This window comes from Rhinolophus hipposideros, assembly GCF_964194185.1.
Source record: "Rhinolophus hipposideros genome assembly, chromosome: 18".
Taxonomy (NCBI): Eukaryota; Metazoa; Chordata; class Mammalia; order Chiroptera; family Rhinolophidae; genus Rhinolophus; species Rhinolophus hipposideros.
Genome location: NC_138064.1, coordinates 32,900,437 through 32,920,047, shown reverse-complemented (window position 1 = coordinate 32,920,047; position 19,611 = coordinate 32,900,437). Strand labels below are relative to the sequence as shown.

Below are 19,611 nucleotides of genomic sequence, written 5' to 3'. Positions count from 1 at the left end.
TTAATGTTTCATACTCCTCCTCTTCGTGTTTCCGAAGTTCTTATTGAGTTTATTTTTTTTCTACTCCTAAGGAGAACAACATAGTAGTAGGCAGGTAATGACCTGATATTTGGGAATTATTATGTGGTTCCTCTAGATATTTGACAATTTTCTGAGTAAAAGCATACTGCTTGATCCTATAAATATAACACTAACTTTCCGTACACTATATTTCGTATGCTTTAAAAGTGTGAATTTTAATGGATAGCTATATTCGTTGTGTAAATAAATGTTCATATCCTTGCTATGATTACAAGTATATCAAAGACTTGATCTTTTAATATGGGATCTGAATTTCCCATGTTATTAATTTTCCAAAATGTTCCTTAGAAGTAATACATGTAATCAGAGACAAAGTGCTGCTGCAGAATTTGTTATTTTAAAATATGCACTAATTTATCACTCTGAATTTGGAAACTCAATAAATAAATATTTAGGAAGACATGTTAGAGTTTTAGCTAATTGTCAGCTAATTGTCTGTAGAGTTTTAGCTAATCTTTCAGTCTTGTAGATGAGCCTCGCACTGTCTTCCGGGCTGTGCCTCTAGACCAGTGCTGTCCAGGAGAAATTGTACAGTAATGGAATGTTCTGTGTTCGTACTTTCCAATATGGTAGCCACTAGTCACATGTGGCTGTTGAGTACTTGAAATGTGACTAGTGTGACTAAGAAACCAAATTCTTAATTGTATTTAATTTTACCTAATTTATCATTAAATATAAATAGCCAACCATGGCTAGTGACTATCATATTGGATAAAACAGTTCTGCACCACATTATTTATCAGATGTGTTAAATAATACGTTCGGGGCATCCGGATTATCTCAGTTGGTTAGAGCGCGAGCCCTTAACAACAGGGTTGCTAGTTCGATTCCCACCTGGGCCAGTGAACTGCACCCTCCACAATCTAGTTGCCAGACGGGCGGCTGGATGGCTCTGTTAAGTGCGAGCTCTTAACAACAAGGTTGCCGGTTCAATTCCCCCGTGGGATGGTGGGTTGTACCCCCTGCAGCTAAGATAGAAAATGGTGACTGGACTTGGAGCTGAGCTGCACCCTCTACAACTAGATTGAAGGATAACAACTTGGAGCCGGTGGGCCCTGGAAAAACACACTGCTCCCCAATTAAAAGAAAAAAAAATAGTGTCCTTCGGAAACTTTGGAGAACTAAATGCTTTTAGACGTGACTTTCCAGCTGATAATATACTGGCACAGATTTCTTTACAGTGAGGTTCACTATTAGTACAACCTGAGAAAGTTAGCAAGTATAGACAGTTAGGGACTTAAAATATGCTTCATATTTTATTTAAAATCTGCTATATTTTAAAGAACACGTTAATCTGATATTTTAGATTAAAAGCATTTCAATCCTGTTAAGACTCAATAAAAGTTATTGTATACAAACAATTGGCTATAAGATAAAAGGTTACCGTCCTTAACCACATGTCATATTAGAAACAGTTTGTATTCTGCGAATTCACTGTGTTCAAAGAACTAGCTGTGAGATACAAGGTTTCTGTCCTTAAGTTGGGTATCTACCAATATACTGCGTTAGAAGAAGTTTGTATTATATGAACCAATGCAAAATGTGCATATGAATGAGTATGTATGAGTAAATACAGCATTTGCTCTGCCTCTTACTTGCACTTTTTAACAAAGACTTTTCTGATTATTAGATTATACGTAGTAATCCTAGCTTTTAGTTAACATGTATTAAATATTGAATGTATTCATGTATTAAATATTGAAAATATGCACATCTTCAAATAGATCAACTTACAGTTCAGATCCTACTGTTTTTGATTCTGCAAAATTGAAGGAAACACTATTTAAAGCTAAACAACGACTTTGCGTCTCTCTAAAAAGGGATTTTTCTGTAAAATTGGTATAAACCGTCCATTTTACTTTCTACCCATATTTTGCTTAAGTTTTATATATATTTAAAGTATTTTTTAACCTTGCAAGTTTATATTCTTCTTAATTTGCTACTTTAAATTCCTTTGGAACAAGACAATCTAAATAAATGGCCTAAATATGCCTATGCAAGCATTTAAGATTGAAGAGGCAGCTTTTAATTTCCTAAGAAAATAAGCTTGTCAAACCCATTAGAAATCCTAGAAGTTTCCATATTCGGATAAATAAATAAATATTCCAAATTGTCTTGTTAGCTCTTGAGTTTTAGGTGGGCGAGAGTGGCAGGGGAATCAGGTAATAGTAGAATGATAAGAACAGGTATGTGGTTGTTCCTGTTTTTCTTTCCCAGAAAAAAGACACTTGTATGAGTGAATTTAGATAGATGCTGCTTGTGGAAGAATAAGCATCTGTTTCCCAGGACTTCTAGAAAGTCATTGGCTGGGGAGACACAGTGTATGCATTAGGCAAGGTACTCCTTCTCCTCATACTGTTTCCTCCAGAAGTTCCTGCTCTACTCTGAGCTGGTAGTAACCTACTACGTCATGCTCAGTTCTATGTCTAGCCCATTTAATTCTATTATAATGATGTTAACTCGTAGGATTGCTTTATCTTGCCTTGTCCCTAGCCTCCCATTGTTCATCACCTGAGTTATATTTTCCTTGGTTCTTTGTATTCATATTCTGTAGTGAAGACGATTCTGTAGCTTATCTTAGCGGCAGTAAACACGTAATACATTCTTAGAACATGTGGATTGATGGTCCTAATTACTTTTTATCCAAGTAAATCTTATGAGGGCTTTTACTTGACAAGAGTTTGTGAGCCTCATTTAAAGTTAACACTTATTAGTGAAACTGTTTCTTTACACAGCATTTGTGATTCAGTATCCAAACTTTTAAAAATGAATTAACTTCTGCTTCTGGATATGATGGACTCAGACCTTTCTGGATGATATTTCCTGCAAAAAATAATTATAAAACCTGGATGCTATACAAAAGGCAACTACCCGAAGATATTGGAGTGTGAACAAGAGCTTAAAGACTGGTGGGGAGTTCATGCTAGTGTGCAGGTTGGGGAAAGTGAAGCTATAAAAATAAATTCCATCTCCATGGCCTTTAAACTAGGACTAAATGGAGTCCACATGGCACACAAGTGGAAGCAGTCTTTATGGATTGGGGAATCAGAAAAGTAAAACCAGGAAACTGATAAGAGTAGGAAGAAATTCAGAAGGGAAAGTCAGAGAAGGGATCCCCCCATTCTGTCTGCTCCCATCTCTGACTAATCCATGACACATGTTCATGTGAACAGACTGACTGCAGTTGAAGAGAAAAGGTATAAACAAGGACTGAAGCTGCTGCAGAAGAGAGAGTTTGTAGTTTAAGCCCAGCCACGAAATTACACGCTGAAAACAAACGAAACAGTACTGACAGGAGAAAAATAACAATCCAGAATCAAATTAATGATGCAATCCAACTTTATCTAGCATACATAGAATCAAAACAGTGGAACACATCCTTAAGTAAAAAGAAAATCAATGTAGTCTGACTCCAAGATCTTGGAACTAACAGATAAGGATTTTAAACGGACTATTATAACTGTCATCAATAAAGTAATACAAAGCATGTTCTAAGTGCATACATATCTCAGAGAAATAGGAAGGTCCAGTAGAAACAGTGATAAAAAAACCAAAGGGAAATCCTAAAACTGAGAAACACAATTTTGCAATTAAAAAACAAACAAACAAACAAAAATACTGAATGTGCTTAACAGCCAAATAGATGTGACAGAAGAAAGAATATGTGAGTTTGAAGATAAACCAATAAAAATCTTTCAAACTGGTTCAGAATATAGAGGGGGAAAAATTGGAAAAGAAAAATGATCAAAGCCTTAGGGACATGTTAAGTTATACCAAGTGGTCAAACATACATGTAATTGGAATACCAGATGGAGACGAGGGATAGAATGAGGTAGAAAAAAACATTTGAAGAAACATTGGCCAAAAATTTGCTTACACAAGATGCCAAACAAACATCATGCAGAATAAGCACAAAGAAACATACAATGGAGTACCTCATGGTAAAGCTGTCTCTTGAAAACTGCAGTGGATTTATAGCCTTACATATCCATAGGTTCTGCATCCATAGAGCCAAGTGCAGGTTGAAAATTTTCCAAAAAATATCAAATATGTTGTTGCTGATGTGTACTATCTAGTTAGGCATATGATAGTTTTGTCTGTACTGAACATGTACACTTTTTTTCTTGTCATTCCCTAACCAATACTTCATAAAAACTACTTACGTAGCATTTACATTGTATTAGGATTTATAAGTACTCTAGAACTGATTTAAAGTATACGGGAGGATGTATGTAGGTTATTTATACCAAATCTTATACCAATTATGCAAATCTTATACCAATTTGTATAAGGGGCTTGAGCATCTACAGATTTTGGTATCTGTGGGTGGTCCTGGAACTAACCCCCTGCTGGTACTGAGGAATGATTTTATATAAAAGGGACCAGTAATCTGAGGAACAGCTGAGTTCTCATGAGAAACTATGGAGGCTAGAGGCCCCTTTAAAATACTAAAAGAAAAAAAAAAATGTCTATCCAGAATTTTATATCCATCAAAAACACCATTCAAGGATGAAGGTGAAATTAAGACATTTTTAAATGAAAAAAATAGGAATTTGTCACCAACAGACATGTATGTAATATAAGAAATGCTGAAGGAAGTTTTTCAGACTGAAGGAAAATGATGCCAGATGAAAACATGGATTCTCAGAAAAGGATGAAGAACATTGGTAATAGAAACTACTTGGGGAAATCCAAAAGATTATTTTTTTCTTATCCCCATTAATTTCTTTATAAAACATATAGTTGTTTAAAACTGAAATCAAAACATTGTTTTCTGAAGTTCATAATAAATATAAATGTATGACATATAACCACTATAACAAAGTATGTAGGGGGATATGTGGACCTATAAGATGGCAAGATTTCTATGTATTATGTAAAGCAGTACATTAACAGTAAATGGACTGTGAAATGTTAAGAATGTATATTGTAATTCACAGGAAAACAATGAATAATAATACAAAGAACTTGAACTCTTTTGCTAACAGGAAAATTAAAGTAGAAGTTTTTAAAAATTCATGCAATCAGAAAAGGCAGGAAAGGAGGAACCAAGGAACAACAACAAAGAGATACAATGGTAGATGTAAATCCAACCAGTAATCACATTAAATGTTAATGGACTAAACACTCAAATTAGAAGACAGAGATTGCCAGAATGTATTAAAAACAAAGCCCATACTTAATAAAAAAACACGTCTAGTTTGAAAACAAGTGGACTGTAAAGATATGTCATGCAAACTGTAAGCATAAGTGGCTATATTAATATCAGATAAAATAAATTTGAAAACAAATGTATTAGCAGAGATAAAGGGAATCATAATGATCTAAGGGTCAATTCAACTGGAAGACATATTGATCATAAATGTGCATGTGCCTAGTCACAGAGCTTCAAAATAGATGAAGCAATAATTGACAGAATTCAAGAGAATGAAAAAATAGATTCATATCTGTAGATTTTAACATCACACAGTAACTAATAGAACAAGCAGAAAATCATCTACCTTTTAGCTGTATCTTCACATTGCCTTTCCTCTGTGCTCTCATAGGGGAAGAGCACAAGTTCTCATGTATGTCTTCTTATAAAAGTGTGCTAATCCCATCATGGGGCCCCACCCTCATGACCTCATCTAACCCCAATTACTGCCCAAAACCCATCTCCAAATAGCATTATATTAGGGGTTAGGGCTTAAACATCTGAATTTGGGTGGAGTAACAACAAACATTCAGTCTCTGAGATAGAGAGTAGGTAGAATTTGCATGCATTGCTTGTGGAAATGCAGAATGGCACAACCACTTTGGAAAAATAGTATGGCAGTACTGTGTAAAGTTAAAAATGTATTATATGAACCAGAAATTTCACTTCTAGGAATTTACCCAAGAAAGCGGAAAATGTATGTCCACATAAAGACTATACATGGATATTCATATTGGCATTGCTCACGTAGCCCAAACTGAACCCAAATGTTCATTGAGTGGTGAGTAAGTAAAAGACAGTGCTGTGTCCATACTGTGGAATACTAACTATTAAGCAATAAAAGAGCATGAAATAGTAGGTTTTATGAGCTTCATTAATTAGATTTACAACATGGATGAATCTCAGAAGTATGCTAAACACAAGAAAGAAGTCAAACACAAAAGACGACATGCTGCATGATTCCATTTATATGGAATTTTAGAAAAGGCAAAACTGCAGTGACAGAAAGCAGATCAGGGGTTAAGGATAGGGGAGGGGATCAAGTGTAAAAGACATGAGAACATTTTTAAAGATGAGGGAACTCTTCTCTATCTTGATGGTGGTGCTGGTTACAAGACTATACCATAACTGTATACTTGAAATGGTGGAATTTATATATAAATAACACCTAGTGAAAAAAAGAGGAAAATGAATTAATGAAATTTATAAACCTAGCAAAAATAAAATGTATTATAAAATTACCATATAAAATTGGTTCATGTTTTACTACACCATGTCATCACACAACTATTTTGGCTTGAGGCTTTCTAACACATGTTTTGTAAGTAATTTCTCATTCTTGTATCTCAGGAAAGGATAAGGAACAATAATATGTGTGTGTGCTTCTGTGTGTGTGTGTGTGTGTGTGTGTGTGTGTACATATGTATATACATATATATGTATATATAATATATACACATATATGAACATATTTATGTATATATACACATAATTTCTATGAATCAGTGTGGTTATATAATTTGTAGTTTACTATTAATAAAGTTTTAAACTTATTGGCTCATATAAGCTGTTTAAACATTTTTCCAGATGTCTGTGTGTATCTGTGATTGCCTTTAAATTAAGTTTATATTTGACAATTGAATCATCACACAAAGAGCCAACTTTTCATGTCTTAACAGTCAAGTCTCACTTCCCACTTATTTTCTTTTGTGAAGATTTTTATAAATGCTTTGGCTTTGTTGTAGTGAAGAGAATTCTATAGTGTGAAATGTTTACTGAGCCTAACAAAAAATTTCATTAATATTTGAATGAGGATTTAGGCTGTGTCTAATTTGTGTTAAAAAAATTAGCAACACTGTATTATTATGCTTCTACATAAATACAACATAATATACTATCTTTAAATATCTAAAATCTCAAGCTTTATAACTACAAATAGTAACTTGTGGTAAAGAAATTGTGATGAACTCTTTCCTGATAAATTCATTAGGTTGATAGGTGTTACTGTGCCCTATATATGCACATGTATAAATAGTTCTCTTGTTCCCTAAAGGGCGAAGGTTTGCCTTCTTTGCTTGATGTTTTGAAATTTTTAATGCAGTTTGGAAAACCTCTGAAGGCTAAGTATCTGAATGTGAGAATTCATCAGATACTTCACTTTGGTTAATTTGAAGTTAAAACATTTGCAAGGTGCTCTCCAGAGCGATTTAACATGCCTTTCTTTTTCTTTTTCAGTTGGAATCAACAGGACTAGGCCTTAGTAGTAGTAGACTAAGAACAACTCTGAACAGAATACAAGAGAGCCTTATTGATCTGGTAAGTAATCAATGGGAATCAATTCTTTTGGGTATAAATGTATATCTATATGTATCCCGAGTGCCTGAGTATTAGTATTGCACTATGTGCTGGTAGCAAGTAAAATGGAGGTTTCTTATAGTCTGGTTGGAGAGAGAAAAGTAGTATACATGAAAGAATGTGATACTGCCTATCCATCCAGTACACGTTCAAAGACAGGAAAGGTTTCTGTGCAGGCCTGATGTCAGAGAACGACCGAAGGAGGAAGTGAGACTTATGCTAGACTTTGAAGAACAGGCGTGGATGGGTTCGTGGCAAAAAGAAGAGAGTACGACATTCAGATTAAGGTTCAGAGGCTGAGCAAGGGTCTTGAGGTGGGACAGGCCTGGCCCAGAGTTTGGTGAGTCTTTGTGATGGGGCACTGGTGTATGCTGAAGAGTTGTGTTGCAGAGTGTTTAGGACCACTTTTTGAATGGCCTTGAAACTGAAGAAGTTTGGGTTTAGTTGGCTGTGCAGTAGGAGGTCTAGATTCTTGACTGTGTCACGTGACGAACTGCATGTTTTAAGAAGACCGGTTGGTCGAAAAACAGGGCTGACCCTCTATAGTGTTTAAGCTAAGATAAGCACTTAAAATAAAAACATACTTTTCTTGTGGTTGGTCGCTATAGCCAGAGATTTTTGTTGTTCAGTGTTTCTCTGCATCTCCATTCACCCCAGCATTCTCCGACTTTTCCTTTGTTCCTTCGCCTACCCAAGCAAGCAATCATGTTCCTCTTGTCTCATAAGCTCTATATTATGTGCAGACTTCTGTTATGGAAGTTTTTATAAATTCAATGTGATCGTTCTTTTAAGAAATACTTGCTGAAATAATTATTATATGCCAGACGTTGTGGTGGCACTGGAAATTCACCAGTGAACAAGAGGTAATTCCTCTCTTCTTGGAACTTTATTAAGACACAGAGACAGATAAACAAATGTGTAATATAGTGTCAGACACTTAACACTTCTAGCACTTAACAAGTGCTAGAAGAAAATGCAGAGAATGATAGGAGGTGTATCTTTGAGCGGAGATGTGAATAAAATGTGAGAGGCATGTGCTGATATCCCAAGTAAGTGCAGGAAGTAACCTGTATCCATTTCCCTTACCATTTAGAGATCCCTTTGCCGTGTGTGTGTGTGTGTGTGTGTGTGTGTGTGTGTGTGTGTGTGTGTGTGTCAGGAGTGCCAGAAAAATGTATACACATTGTAAGACAGGTTAACACTTTGGTCAGCATTACTCAAGCAGTAGTTTGCCATAATCAGAAGTGTCTGGATGCTGATGGTAATCACTTTGAGCACCTCTTATAATTGCAGAAGCCAAGCGTGACTTGCATTCATCTTTTGTTATCAGTATATGTTAATACAGTTTTTTCCTCTCTTAAAATGTGTATGCATCTTTTTGGCATCCTTTGTGTGTGTGTGTGTGTGTGTGTTATATATACGTATATATATATAATACATATTATATATTATATAACATATACTACTTATGTATTATATATATATATTTTTTTTTTCATAGCACTTACCTTGGCAAACAGCATTTCACCCGTAAATGTTCATATAGTAAATGAATAAAATCCAATCTGTGAGTTTCATGTCTCCGGGCTTACTGTGGCTTATTTTCTTGGCTTTGCTATTTATTTAATCCTGATCTTCATTTTCATTTTCAGACTCCTTCACTTCGTTTCCAGGACACCACACCCTCCTGGTTTTTCTCCTATGCCACTGGCCACTTTGCAGACTCCTTCACTAGTCTGTCCTCCTCTCCTGACCTTTAAATAGTGCAGTGCCCCATAATTCAGTCGTTAGACTTCTCTGATTTATATTCTACTCCCTAGATGATTCCGTCCAGTCCCACAGTTTTAAATGCTGTCCACATTCCAATAGCTCAAAAATTACATATTATATAATATATAATAATAATATATATTATTATATAACAACATATATAAACATATTAATATATATAAATATATATTAATATAAGACTGGGTATAATATAATACCGGCAATATAATATATAATATAATATAATATAATATAATATAATATAATATAATATAATATTGGGTCTAATATAATATAAGACCGGGTCTTATATTAATTTTTGCTCCAAAAGACGCATTAGGGCTCATGGTCCAGCTAAGGCTTATTTTCGGGGAAACACGATAGTTAGGTAAGTGCTTTGGCCTCTCCTGTCACCCCAGAGATAAACCGCATTTCCCTCAGGCTGCAGATAATACTCTGTGCCTCTGTGCCTTCCTTTACCTTCTAGCCCCACCTCCCTCTTCTATCCTAAATTAACCAGTTAGTATCTGGTTTCAAAGAAACTTTTAATTTGATAAGTTATATATATGGTGATATCTACTAATAATCATAAAAGAATGAAATTCAAAAGTAGCTCTACTATTATGAACGTGTAGTGTTCATGGTTATCCTGGAGTTATTTTGAATTTGAGATTGTACAGTGTTGGCAGAAGTTTGTCAGTTTGTGTTCGTTTAATTACCTGAGATGGATATTCACAACTCTGAACTAAGAAGATACAGAGTGCCATAGTAGGTGTCGGCAATGCAGAAGGCAAGGAACTCTGCGTTGAGCAGACAAGACGTGGCGACTCACGGTAGTGGGATGGCAATCTTCATTGTTCATTCAGCAAGTATGTATTGAGTGTCTCAGTACTTTGTGGAAGACTGAGGGTCCCGCCAGTGCAGGAGGCAGATAGAGAATAAACGCATATCCCATTTCATGTCGGATTGTGTTGAGAGTAATGAAGACCTAGGAAAGAAGGATGGGAAGAGGAGGGAAAGTGCGTAATTTTGTTTAGGTCAGGGGTGTCCAAACTGCGGCCCGCCGGCCAACTGCGGCCCGCAATCCATTATTAATTGGCCTGCAGCAAATTCCAAAAAATGTATTTAGTTTACTTAAATAAACCAGGTGAGGCAATATGTACTTCACCTCGAGTGACTGGCCCGGCTATTTGTGTATTTTACCGCATATGGCCCTTGGTAAAAAACGTTGAAAAAAGTTTGGACACCCCTGGTTTAGGTGATCAGAGAAGGCCCTCTGAGAAGCTAACACTGAAGTAAATCCCTGGAGGAAACAGGAGAGGGAGCCATTTGGATGAGAATTCATTTATTCAACAAACATGTATTTAGTGCCTGTTTATTGAACACTTTATACGTGATGCCAGGCACTGTTCTGGGAGTTAAGGACACAATTTTGGTGGGGAGGCGGGAACCAGACAAAACTCCTTACCCATGTATGGCTTATTTTCTAGTAGGGAGAAGATACTTTGGGGGAAATGTTTCAACTGAGGGAACAGAAAATGCAAAGACCCTGAGTTGGAACAAAAATTGACCTATTCCGGGACAGCAAAGAGGCCCGAATAAACGGGAATGGAGTAAGCAAGAGTGTCAGTGAAAGGTGAAACCAGAGAGGTAGGCGGAGCCTAGTTCTTGTAGAGCCTTTGGATTTTACTCTGAGGAGAGCTTTAAGCAGAAGAATTGACATGATCTGCTTAATTATTTACAAGAGAATTCTTTTTTTAACAGTTATTTATTTATTTATTTTTATTGGGGAAGGGGAACAGGACTTCACTGGGGAACAGTGTATACTTCCAGGCCTTTTTTCCAAGTCAAGTTGTTGTCCTTTCAGTCTTAGTTGTGGAGGGCACAGCTCAGCTCCAGGTCCAGTTGCCGTTTTCTAGTTGCAGGGGACACAGCCCACCATCTCTTGCGGGAGTCGAACTGGCAACCTTGTGGTTGAGAGGACGCTCTCCAACCAACTGAGCCATCCTGGAGATCAGTGGCAGCTCAGCTCAAGGTGCCGTGTTCAATCTTAGTTGCAGGGGCGCTGCCCACCATCCCTTGCAGGACTCGAGGAATTGAACTGGCAACCTTGTGGTTGAGAACCCGCGCTCCAACCAACTGAGCCATCTGGGAGGCAGCAAAAGAGAATTGTTTTGACTGCAGTGTGTAACAGTTAAGGAGAGAGATGAGCTGGCTTATACCAAAGAGTTAGTGGAAGAAGGAGCGAGACATGGTCAGATTCTGGATCTGTTTTGAAGGTGGACCTATGACGGTTCATTGATGGATTGTAAGTGAGGTATGACACAGAGGAATCAAGGATGACACCTAACTTCTGGAGAATGGAGATGCATAACTGGAGATGGATAAGACTTTTAGAAAGGACACATTTGGGGAGTTTGGTTTCAGGTATATTAAATACACTATAGAAGTGAGACAGCGGTCAGGGATAGTATGTAAATGTTGAGCTATTGGCATGTGGATGGCATTTAAAACTGTGGGACTGGATAGAATCATCTAGGGAGTAGACTGTAAATGAGAGACGTCTGATGACTGAATTATGGGGCACTGCATGTTTAAAGGTCAGGAGAGGAGGACAGACTAGCGAAGGAGTCTGCAAAGTGGCCAGTGGCATAGGAGAAAAACCAGGAGGGTGTAGTGTCCTGGGAACTAAGTGAAGAAGGATTTTTCAGCATCGGCCTGTAGATTGAATGCCGCACATCGGTTAAATAAAATGGTATTCAGAATTGACTATTGGATTTGGCCATAAGAAGGCAATTGGGGACCTTGATAACTGTTTCTTTGGAGTGGGGTCAGTGAAAGCCTGGAATGGGCATGAAAGAGAACAAGAGGAGAGGAAATGAAGACACTCATGTTCATCAATTCAGCTAATGGAGGGCCTGCTAATGCCAGAAGGCAAGCCAAGGTCTTGAGATACAAAAATGATGAAATTGGTCCCTATCCGCTGAGAACTCCCAGTGAGGCCGGGGATAACAGGTAAAGTACACTTGATGCCACACACACAGACAAATGTATATGTGCTGATAACATCAACATAGGTAAGGTACTAATTCTTCTTGGGAGACTGAGAAAGTTAGGGAAAGGAGGTGACTATGATCTCAGACTTAAAAAATGAGGTGGAGAGAACTAGGCAGACAAGGGGAAGAGAGCTGGTAAGAAAAGAGTGTAGGCAGGACAGGGATGGCAAGTAGGCCAGTGTAGTTAGACCTCAGGGACAGAGATTGCCTCGAAAGGCGCTGGCAAGGTAACTGGTGTCAATCGTAAAGGAGTAATAGCAGGGTAACAGGGTTAGGCTTTTTCCTGTAAGGAATGGATAGTCTTTTGAGAGTTTTAAACTAGGGAGTGGTCTGATCATGTCTTTATTTTAGAAAGATCACCTGGGTATTATAGAAAAATAAGCCAGTTAATTGTGTGGAAGGTGGAGTAGAAACAGAAGCTAGAGGGAGAGGTCTCTATTAGGGGACTTGAAAAATAGTCCAGTCAAGAATGTTGTGATCTGGGTCCTGATGAAGTAGTGACATGAGGAGAAACAAACAGGAGAGGTGTCTGCTTAGGCATGATGGAGGTGAGAAGGAAGGGGATGGAGGTGAGAAGGAAGGGGATGGAGGTGAGAAGGAAGGGGATGGAGGTGAGAAGGAAGGGGAGTCATGAACGAGTGCAAGGCCCCTCACCTAGGCAGTCTGGTAGATGGTGATTAAATGTCCACTAGAATTAAATAGCACAGGCAACCAACTGGTACCAAACAGTATGTAATTTTGTGATTTTGTTGTTTTTTGTTTTGGCAGAAGTGGGGTGATTGTTTTCCTTTTTAGTAGAAGGCAATAAATAATGGAGCTGTGATATTGATTAATGTGCATAGTTCCCTTATCCTGTTTCTCCCTAGAGAAAGCACAGTTGTTCCCCAAATAACTTTTAAATGCTAATTGAGTAATTAGAAATTGAAGAGAGATAATGTGTTTAGTAGAAGATAGGATATATAAAAGAACTAAAGAAGAATAAAACAGTTTGCTGACCTGAAAGGTTTTATAATGTTTTATTTCCATTTTGTTAAATTTATTAACCTAAGTTATACTCCCAGAGTCCTATGCATTTGATGTCTCTTTCATTCATAAGGAAAATGTTGTCGATTTGTGACTATGTAATTGATTTAAAAAGTAATCTAGATTTACATTTTGTACACTTAAGATTTTTTTTAATCTAATTTTTGTGCTATAATTTTCTTGGAGGATCTTTTAAAGCTCAACACACTCTGCTTTTTGGGCATCCCTTTCTTTTATTCCCATTAACCATCTTCCTTCTTATCAGTAAACTGTCCCTAGACATATACAATATAGTTGGTTCTGTTTCAGTTTATAACTACATTCCAGCCCTGTCTTCTTGAGCTTATACCATGGTTACCTTAATTAAGGTTTGGGTGTGAAATAGTTAATAACACCCTAATTTGGGAGTTTGGTTCTCAAGGGGCAATCTCTTTTCCCTCCCTTACAAGTTCTTGAAGGGCATCTCACTATTGTCTCTGTGAAAATCTCAGTTCATAAAGATTCCTTGTGTTGGCCAACTTTAGATCACACACAGATAATAGCGTGTAGAGTTGGATCATTTTCAATTAGTATACAAGGGAACGTTGCAGTTGTTAGAAAATATAAATGAGGAAGAAGAGACTAGCTATTAAATGTAATTAACATATGCCAAAGAGTATTTTAATTTATAGTTCAAGTTTTGTCACATCACACAGTTTATTAGATTTGTTGTTTCAGGCTGTGTGTATATGTGTGTTGTTCTTTTCAGGAAGTTTCAGCTGATCCTACTGCCACACTCACAGCAGCAGAAGAGAGAAAGGAGAAGGTACCGAGCCCACACCTCAGTCATCTAGTGATTTTGACATCTGGGGACACATTGTATGGGTTGGCAGAAAGAGTGGTGGCCACAGAATCTTTGTAAGTTGTTGCAAACAGTTGCTTTGTCATTTAATCTTTAAGAAAGGTTATGAAAGTAAACGTTGTATAATTATATTTCTAGCTGTATGTATCTTCTACTTCTAAATATGATTTATGTATTTCTGAGAAGTATATCCTTAAATAGATTACCAAATGGTTTTTAACACTCCACAGTCCTTTTTCAGTTAGGTAAATAGAAATCTTTTAAGTTTCCATCTTTAGCAACATGGTTCTTGCTTTAAGTACAACTTTGAAAAAGCATGTTATAGTATACTTTCTGTTTTCCTATAGAATTGTGATTCTAGAGAAACAGTTACATTGTCAGTCTAGTGTTAAATATAGTCGACCTTGACATCAGCAAGAATGCTTTCTCACCCTTGTAAATACCCAGATTTTTAATACAATTAAAATGTGTAAGTTCTTCCATAAAGTGTACCCAGTTATACTTTAAGAGTGGATGTGTACGTAACACGGGTAGAGAACAAATAGTGCAGCTGCGGCTGTCTTCCTGCCGAGTGACTCCCGCTCCTGCACGCCAGCCTCCTGCCCTGAAGTTCACATGAATGTCTCAGCCAACTTAGAGGGTTGCACGTTATGAATGTTTGAGTGACTTCTGAAAAGTCACATGTTTAATCTGTGAATTCAAGGGTCGGTTGTGTATAATGGAATGGGATCTTTAAAAGACATCCTTTCAATAAATACTGTTGTATTCTTTCTTTAGTACTTTGTGTCATTTGTGCCCATATCTTACATGCAAAGGAGCGTATCTTGGTGCGCTCTGGTACCTTGGTATCCAGATGAGCTCTTCTGAAGTCACCCTTTTTCCAGTTTACCTCACATTCAGTGATAAGCGCAGTATTAATTTTTGTGTAGATTGTAAATGAGAGTGTCAAGTGGTAGTACAAGGTGGTTCCCTACAGGGGAAAGTAATTTTAATTGTCGAACTTTTGTGTAGAGATCGGAAAGTTGACTTACACAAAAAATAGTGATAGGCTCTAAATCCTGCACTTTGTTTACACGAGGGGTTATTTATTCCCTTTAGGGTATTCTTGGCCGAACAGTTTGAGTTCCTCCAGCCGCATCTGGATGCTGTGATGCCCGCAGTCAAAAAGCCCTTTCTTCAGCAGTTTTATTCTCAGGTCAGAGATGGTCTCATCACGTAATGGTATCATTACAACTGGGAGCAAGATAAGAATGTCACATGTTATTTAGTTTTTGTTTTTGCTTTTGTTTATTTGTTTGTTTGTTTAACCAGTGGTCTGTCTCCAAATCCCAGGAGAGCTGGATTAGAATATTTCTTTATTCACCCCTGAATTCCTGTATAAAATATTAGGTTGGTGCAAAAGTAATTGCGGTTTAAGAGGTTAAAAATAATTGCAAAAACCACAATTACTTTTGCATCAACCTAATACTTTTTTGAGTACTTCATATAACTTTTAGTCTAGTGAGAGAAAGAGCCAAATAAAACTGTGTTTAGAGTAAAGTGTGAGAAGGGGAAAGAAACAGTGGCAGGGTATTTAACCTTGACGGCAGAAGGAAAGGGGTGGGTGGGAAGCGGGTTGTTTAGAAAGACTGTCTGGACGAAGTGATGTTTAAACGTGACCAGTCAGGTGAGTGGGGAGTATATTCCAAATTGAGGGAACGGCTCATAGGAAGACCAGCACGTGAGAGGGAGTGTGGTTTCGTGTGAGCAACTAAAGACAACTCTGATTGTCAGAGCAGGGAGGAGGGCTAGTGAGGAGGGCGATGGTGGAGTCCTAAGCAGGAGCCACATGATGTATTCACTGGGACTTAGTTCTGAGGCTGCTGGAGGGTTGGAAATAGGTGAATGGCATGGTCAGGTGTGCGTTGCAGAAAGAGTACTTTGAGGACAGTGTGAAGGATAGACTTTAGATGACAAGGCTTGAGGCATGGAGACCAGCTCGAGGGCTGTTGCAGAAATACATTTGAGACATGATGCAATCTTGAGGTGGGGTGGTGGGCATCAAAATGGAGAGAAGTGAAGGAATTTGAGAAGAATTTCCTAGACTGCATGAAAGTTTGTAGTTATTTTGTAGTTGTTTGTGGACTCAAGTTTATTCTGTGTTTCAAAATTATGTTTTGAGGTAGACCTTTGCCTACAAAGTATTTTCATAATTTAAATCTCCAAATGTTGAATGGTGTTTTGTTTTTAGATATGATATATACTAGAAACAGGAGCAAAATATCCTTTATAAATTTGATTCTTTTAGAAAATACTTGTTTTCATTTCTGTGAACTTTATTTCAGACAGTTTCAACTGCCAGTGAACTCCGCAAACCAATTTATTGGATCGTCGCTGGCAAAGCCATTGACTATGAACAGATGCTGCTCCTGATGGCTAACGTGAAATGGGATGTAAAAGAAATTATGTCACAGCACAACATATATGTAGATGCATTGTTGAAGGCAAGTAACTCTGGGAAACATCTTTGTTAAAGGAGATTTTACTAAGAGAACGATTCCTATCATTGCAGTTGCTCTGAAGTCGTGAGATTGTCGTTACAGCATTACCACATGTCTAGCATCATGATATTAAAGTCCCTGAATTGGATTCGGCTTACTCTCTGAATTTTGTGTTCTTTTAGACCCACGAATACTTTGTAGATTTTTTGTTTTGTTCACTGATTTTCCACATCGAGTTAGAGTTTGGCTGGCCTGTGTTGGCTGACTTTTATGTAAGTCATGTTATGTAACCTCCATAGCCATGGCGATCCTGACAAGAAGATATTTCTGTTTAATTATAAGATATTTCCACAGTTGTGTATATTCATTAGCAAGTGACCATGCCCCTGAATTACTCTTAGTTGTTTTTTCCAGAAATCACAGTACTTTTGCAATGTGTCATGCAAACACCTACGTCTTTAATGATTTACATTTGTAAGTTTTCTGGAAAAAATTGTAGTTATTTTTTAAATTTATGCATCAAGAGCTATTTATAGATCACCTAACATGTGCTATACACTGATCTAGGTGCTGGCGATGTAGTTGTGAATTAAGGAACTTCCATGCCCTCAAGGACCTTGCATGTCAGTGCAGGGAGGGTGGTAGTAAATAGATAAATTAAGATATAATATGTCAGGTGAGGAGTAGTTCTGTGACAAAATAAATAGCCAGCAGAAGAGGGATAGAAAGTGGCAGGGTGTGGGTGGGGGAGGAATACCATTTATTCACTTGTGTTCAAAGAAGGACTCTGATAAAGAGAGAATTGGGGAGAGAGAGGTCTGAAGGAAGTTAGGAAATGAGCCATGGGGAATGTGTGAGCTGAAGAAAGAGCATCTGAGAAAACTTTCAGAAAAATTTTGTTTTTCATATTTGTCGTGAAAAGAAAATTGGCCCTTCTTAAGCTCCTGACTTGTATGTCATTTATACATCCTTACCTGCTTCCAAAGCAATAACTAATAGCCTTGGACACTTGAGAACCAGCAAACAAAGCCAGAGATTGAAACAGAGATAAGATCGGAATTCTTCTAATGTGCCTATTCCCAGCAGTGTATGGTGCCCTTCTGGAAGGCTGGGTTGAAGACTGAGAGGTTGTCCTCACAATCAAGGTGCACAGTTGCCAAGATAAGTTCACCCTGTCTAGGAGTTAGAGGGAGACCTAAGGCGTGAGTGACAACAAGGCACTCTGCAGTTGCCACCCTAAAAGACCTTTGATTTCTAGAGCACCCAGGAGATTTCAATTGGGAATTTTAATTTGGAATGTAAAAGATATGTGTAATTTACAAATAATCACATTCTCTCTTTTTTGAACAGTTCCATTTTTGAAAAATTGATTCTTTTTTAATGACGTGCTAACCATGGTACTCTTAGGGACGCAAGAAACAAGAGAGGTCTGCACTCTGAATATGCATATCAGAAGGAGGCTACTTGCTATAGTTATTCTTAATTCCAAGAAACAATATTATAAGAAAAAGAAGCATTATTCAGAGTATTAATCTGAACCCAATTTTTAGCAATTTAAAACCTTCCATAAAGAAAGTTTTAAGATCACTTTTGTTCTATTTTCTAAGCCCAAACCTTTAGGTAAAAGCAGTCTTCGTTGTTGCTTCAAAAGAATCATAAGTGAAATAGTTTTACTATTCGTTTAACAACAAGCATTTTTGAACTTGAATTTAGCAATATGTAGAATGATGTTTTATACAGTATTCATAAACTTTTATCTTTCAAATACGAATGAAAAGTATTGAATCATGACTCTTGAAAACCAAAGCAGAGCCTACTGCAGTGAAGCATAAATACAGTAGCAAAAGCTCCTGCTCTGCTAGATTCATAAGATGAAAAAGATGAAGGTCAATTATTTATTTAACTTTGATTTTCAAATGCGAACTTAGTGGATTGAAGATCCACTTTTTTTCATAAATAATTAAGGGAGATCTAAGGGGTGAGTGACAGCATTGACTGTCAAAAATAACTTAAACCAAAAAACTATGGTTTAGGAAGTACCAAAGGATAAGCCAATTATCATTATGTGGTATCTTGACTGGTGACGGTCAGATTAGAGTTTTCTTTCCTGTGTGTTATTAGAAAATTTGAACACATATCAGTTGTGACTTGCTAAACGTTGTGTAGCTACTCTCTTTAGGAAACTGAAGAAAATAATATCCTTTTAAGCCTTATTAAATTTATTTGAAATACATTATCAAGGAAGAATCAACAACATTTACTTTTGTAAGTGAACATATTTAAATGATAATAGTCCAAAGAAACCAGAAATACATTTATTGAAGTGTGAACTATCTGCTGCTTTCGTGTAATTGTTAGAATTGTCTAAATTAGTTACATACATTTTTATTTTTAGTAGAGTGGTATCAAAAAGTTACTAATAAGTAATAAAAATGTTTAGTTTTTCTGTAGGTAGTAGAAAGTATTTTATGTTTTATTTTCTCCTATGTACTAAAAATTTACATGACTTTCAAATTATATAATGATTTATTTACTTTCAAAGACTATTTAAGAAAGAATAATTTATCATATTGCTTTCTAAGGAGGATAGCCACAAATTACAAATAGTTAGTTAACTTTGAGTTGAAAGTTTATTAAAGCATTTATTAAAACTGGGTTTCTTGAAAATATTTTTAAAGACCAAGATTATGAAACCCTCTTAATCCATACTGACAATCATAGAAAAATTTGAGATGTAAAAACATTTGAACTGTGTTAGCATTGTTAAATCAGTTAATGACACTTAATTTCCTTTGATGTGAAGTGTAGTAT

General features: G+C 36.8%; 1 protein-coding gene across 1 annotated transcript in view; it reads left to right on the top strand.

The window, feature by feature from the left end:
* Positions 1-19,611, top strand: part of VPS50 (VPS50 subunit of EARP/GARPII complex) — a 137,481-nt gene that overhangs the window by 111,615 nt on the left and 6,255 nt on the right. Inside the window, exons 22-25 of the mRNA XM_081079868.1 lie at positions 7,511-7,591; positions 14,228-14,376; positions 15,419-15,515; positions 16,645-16,803. Coding sequence (XP_080935994.1) covers positions 7,511-7,591; positions 14,228-14,376; positions 15,419-15,515; positions 16,645-16,803 — 486 coding nt within the window. The remainder of the gene's footprint in view (positions 1-7,510; positions 7,592-14,227; positions 14,377-15,418; positions 15,516-16,644; positions 16,804-19,611) is intronic.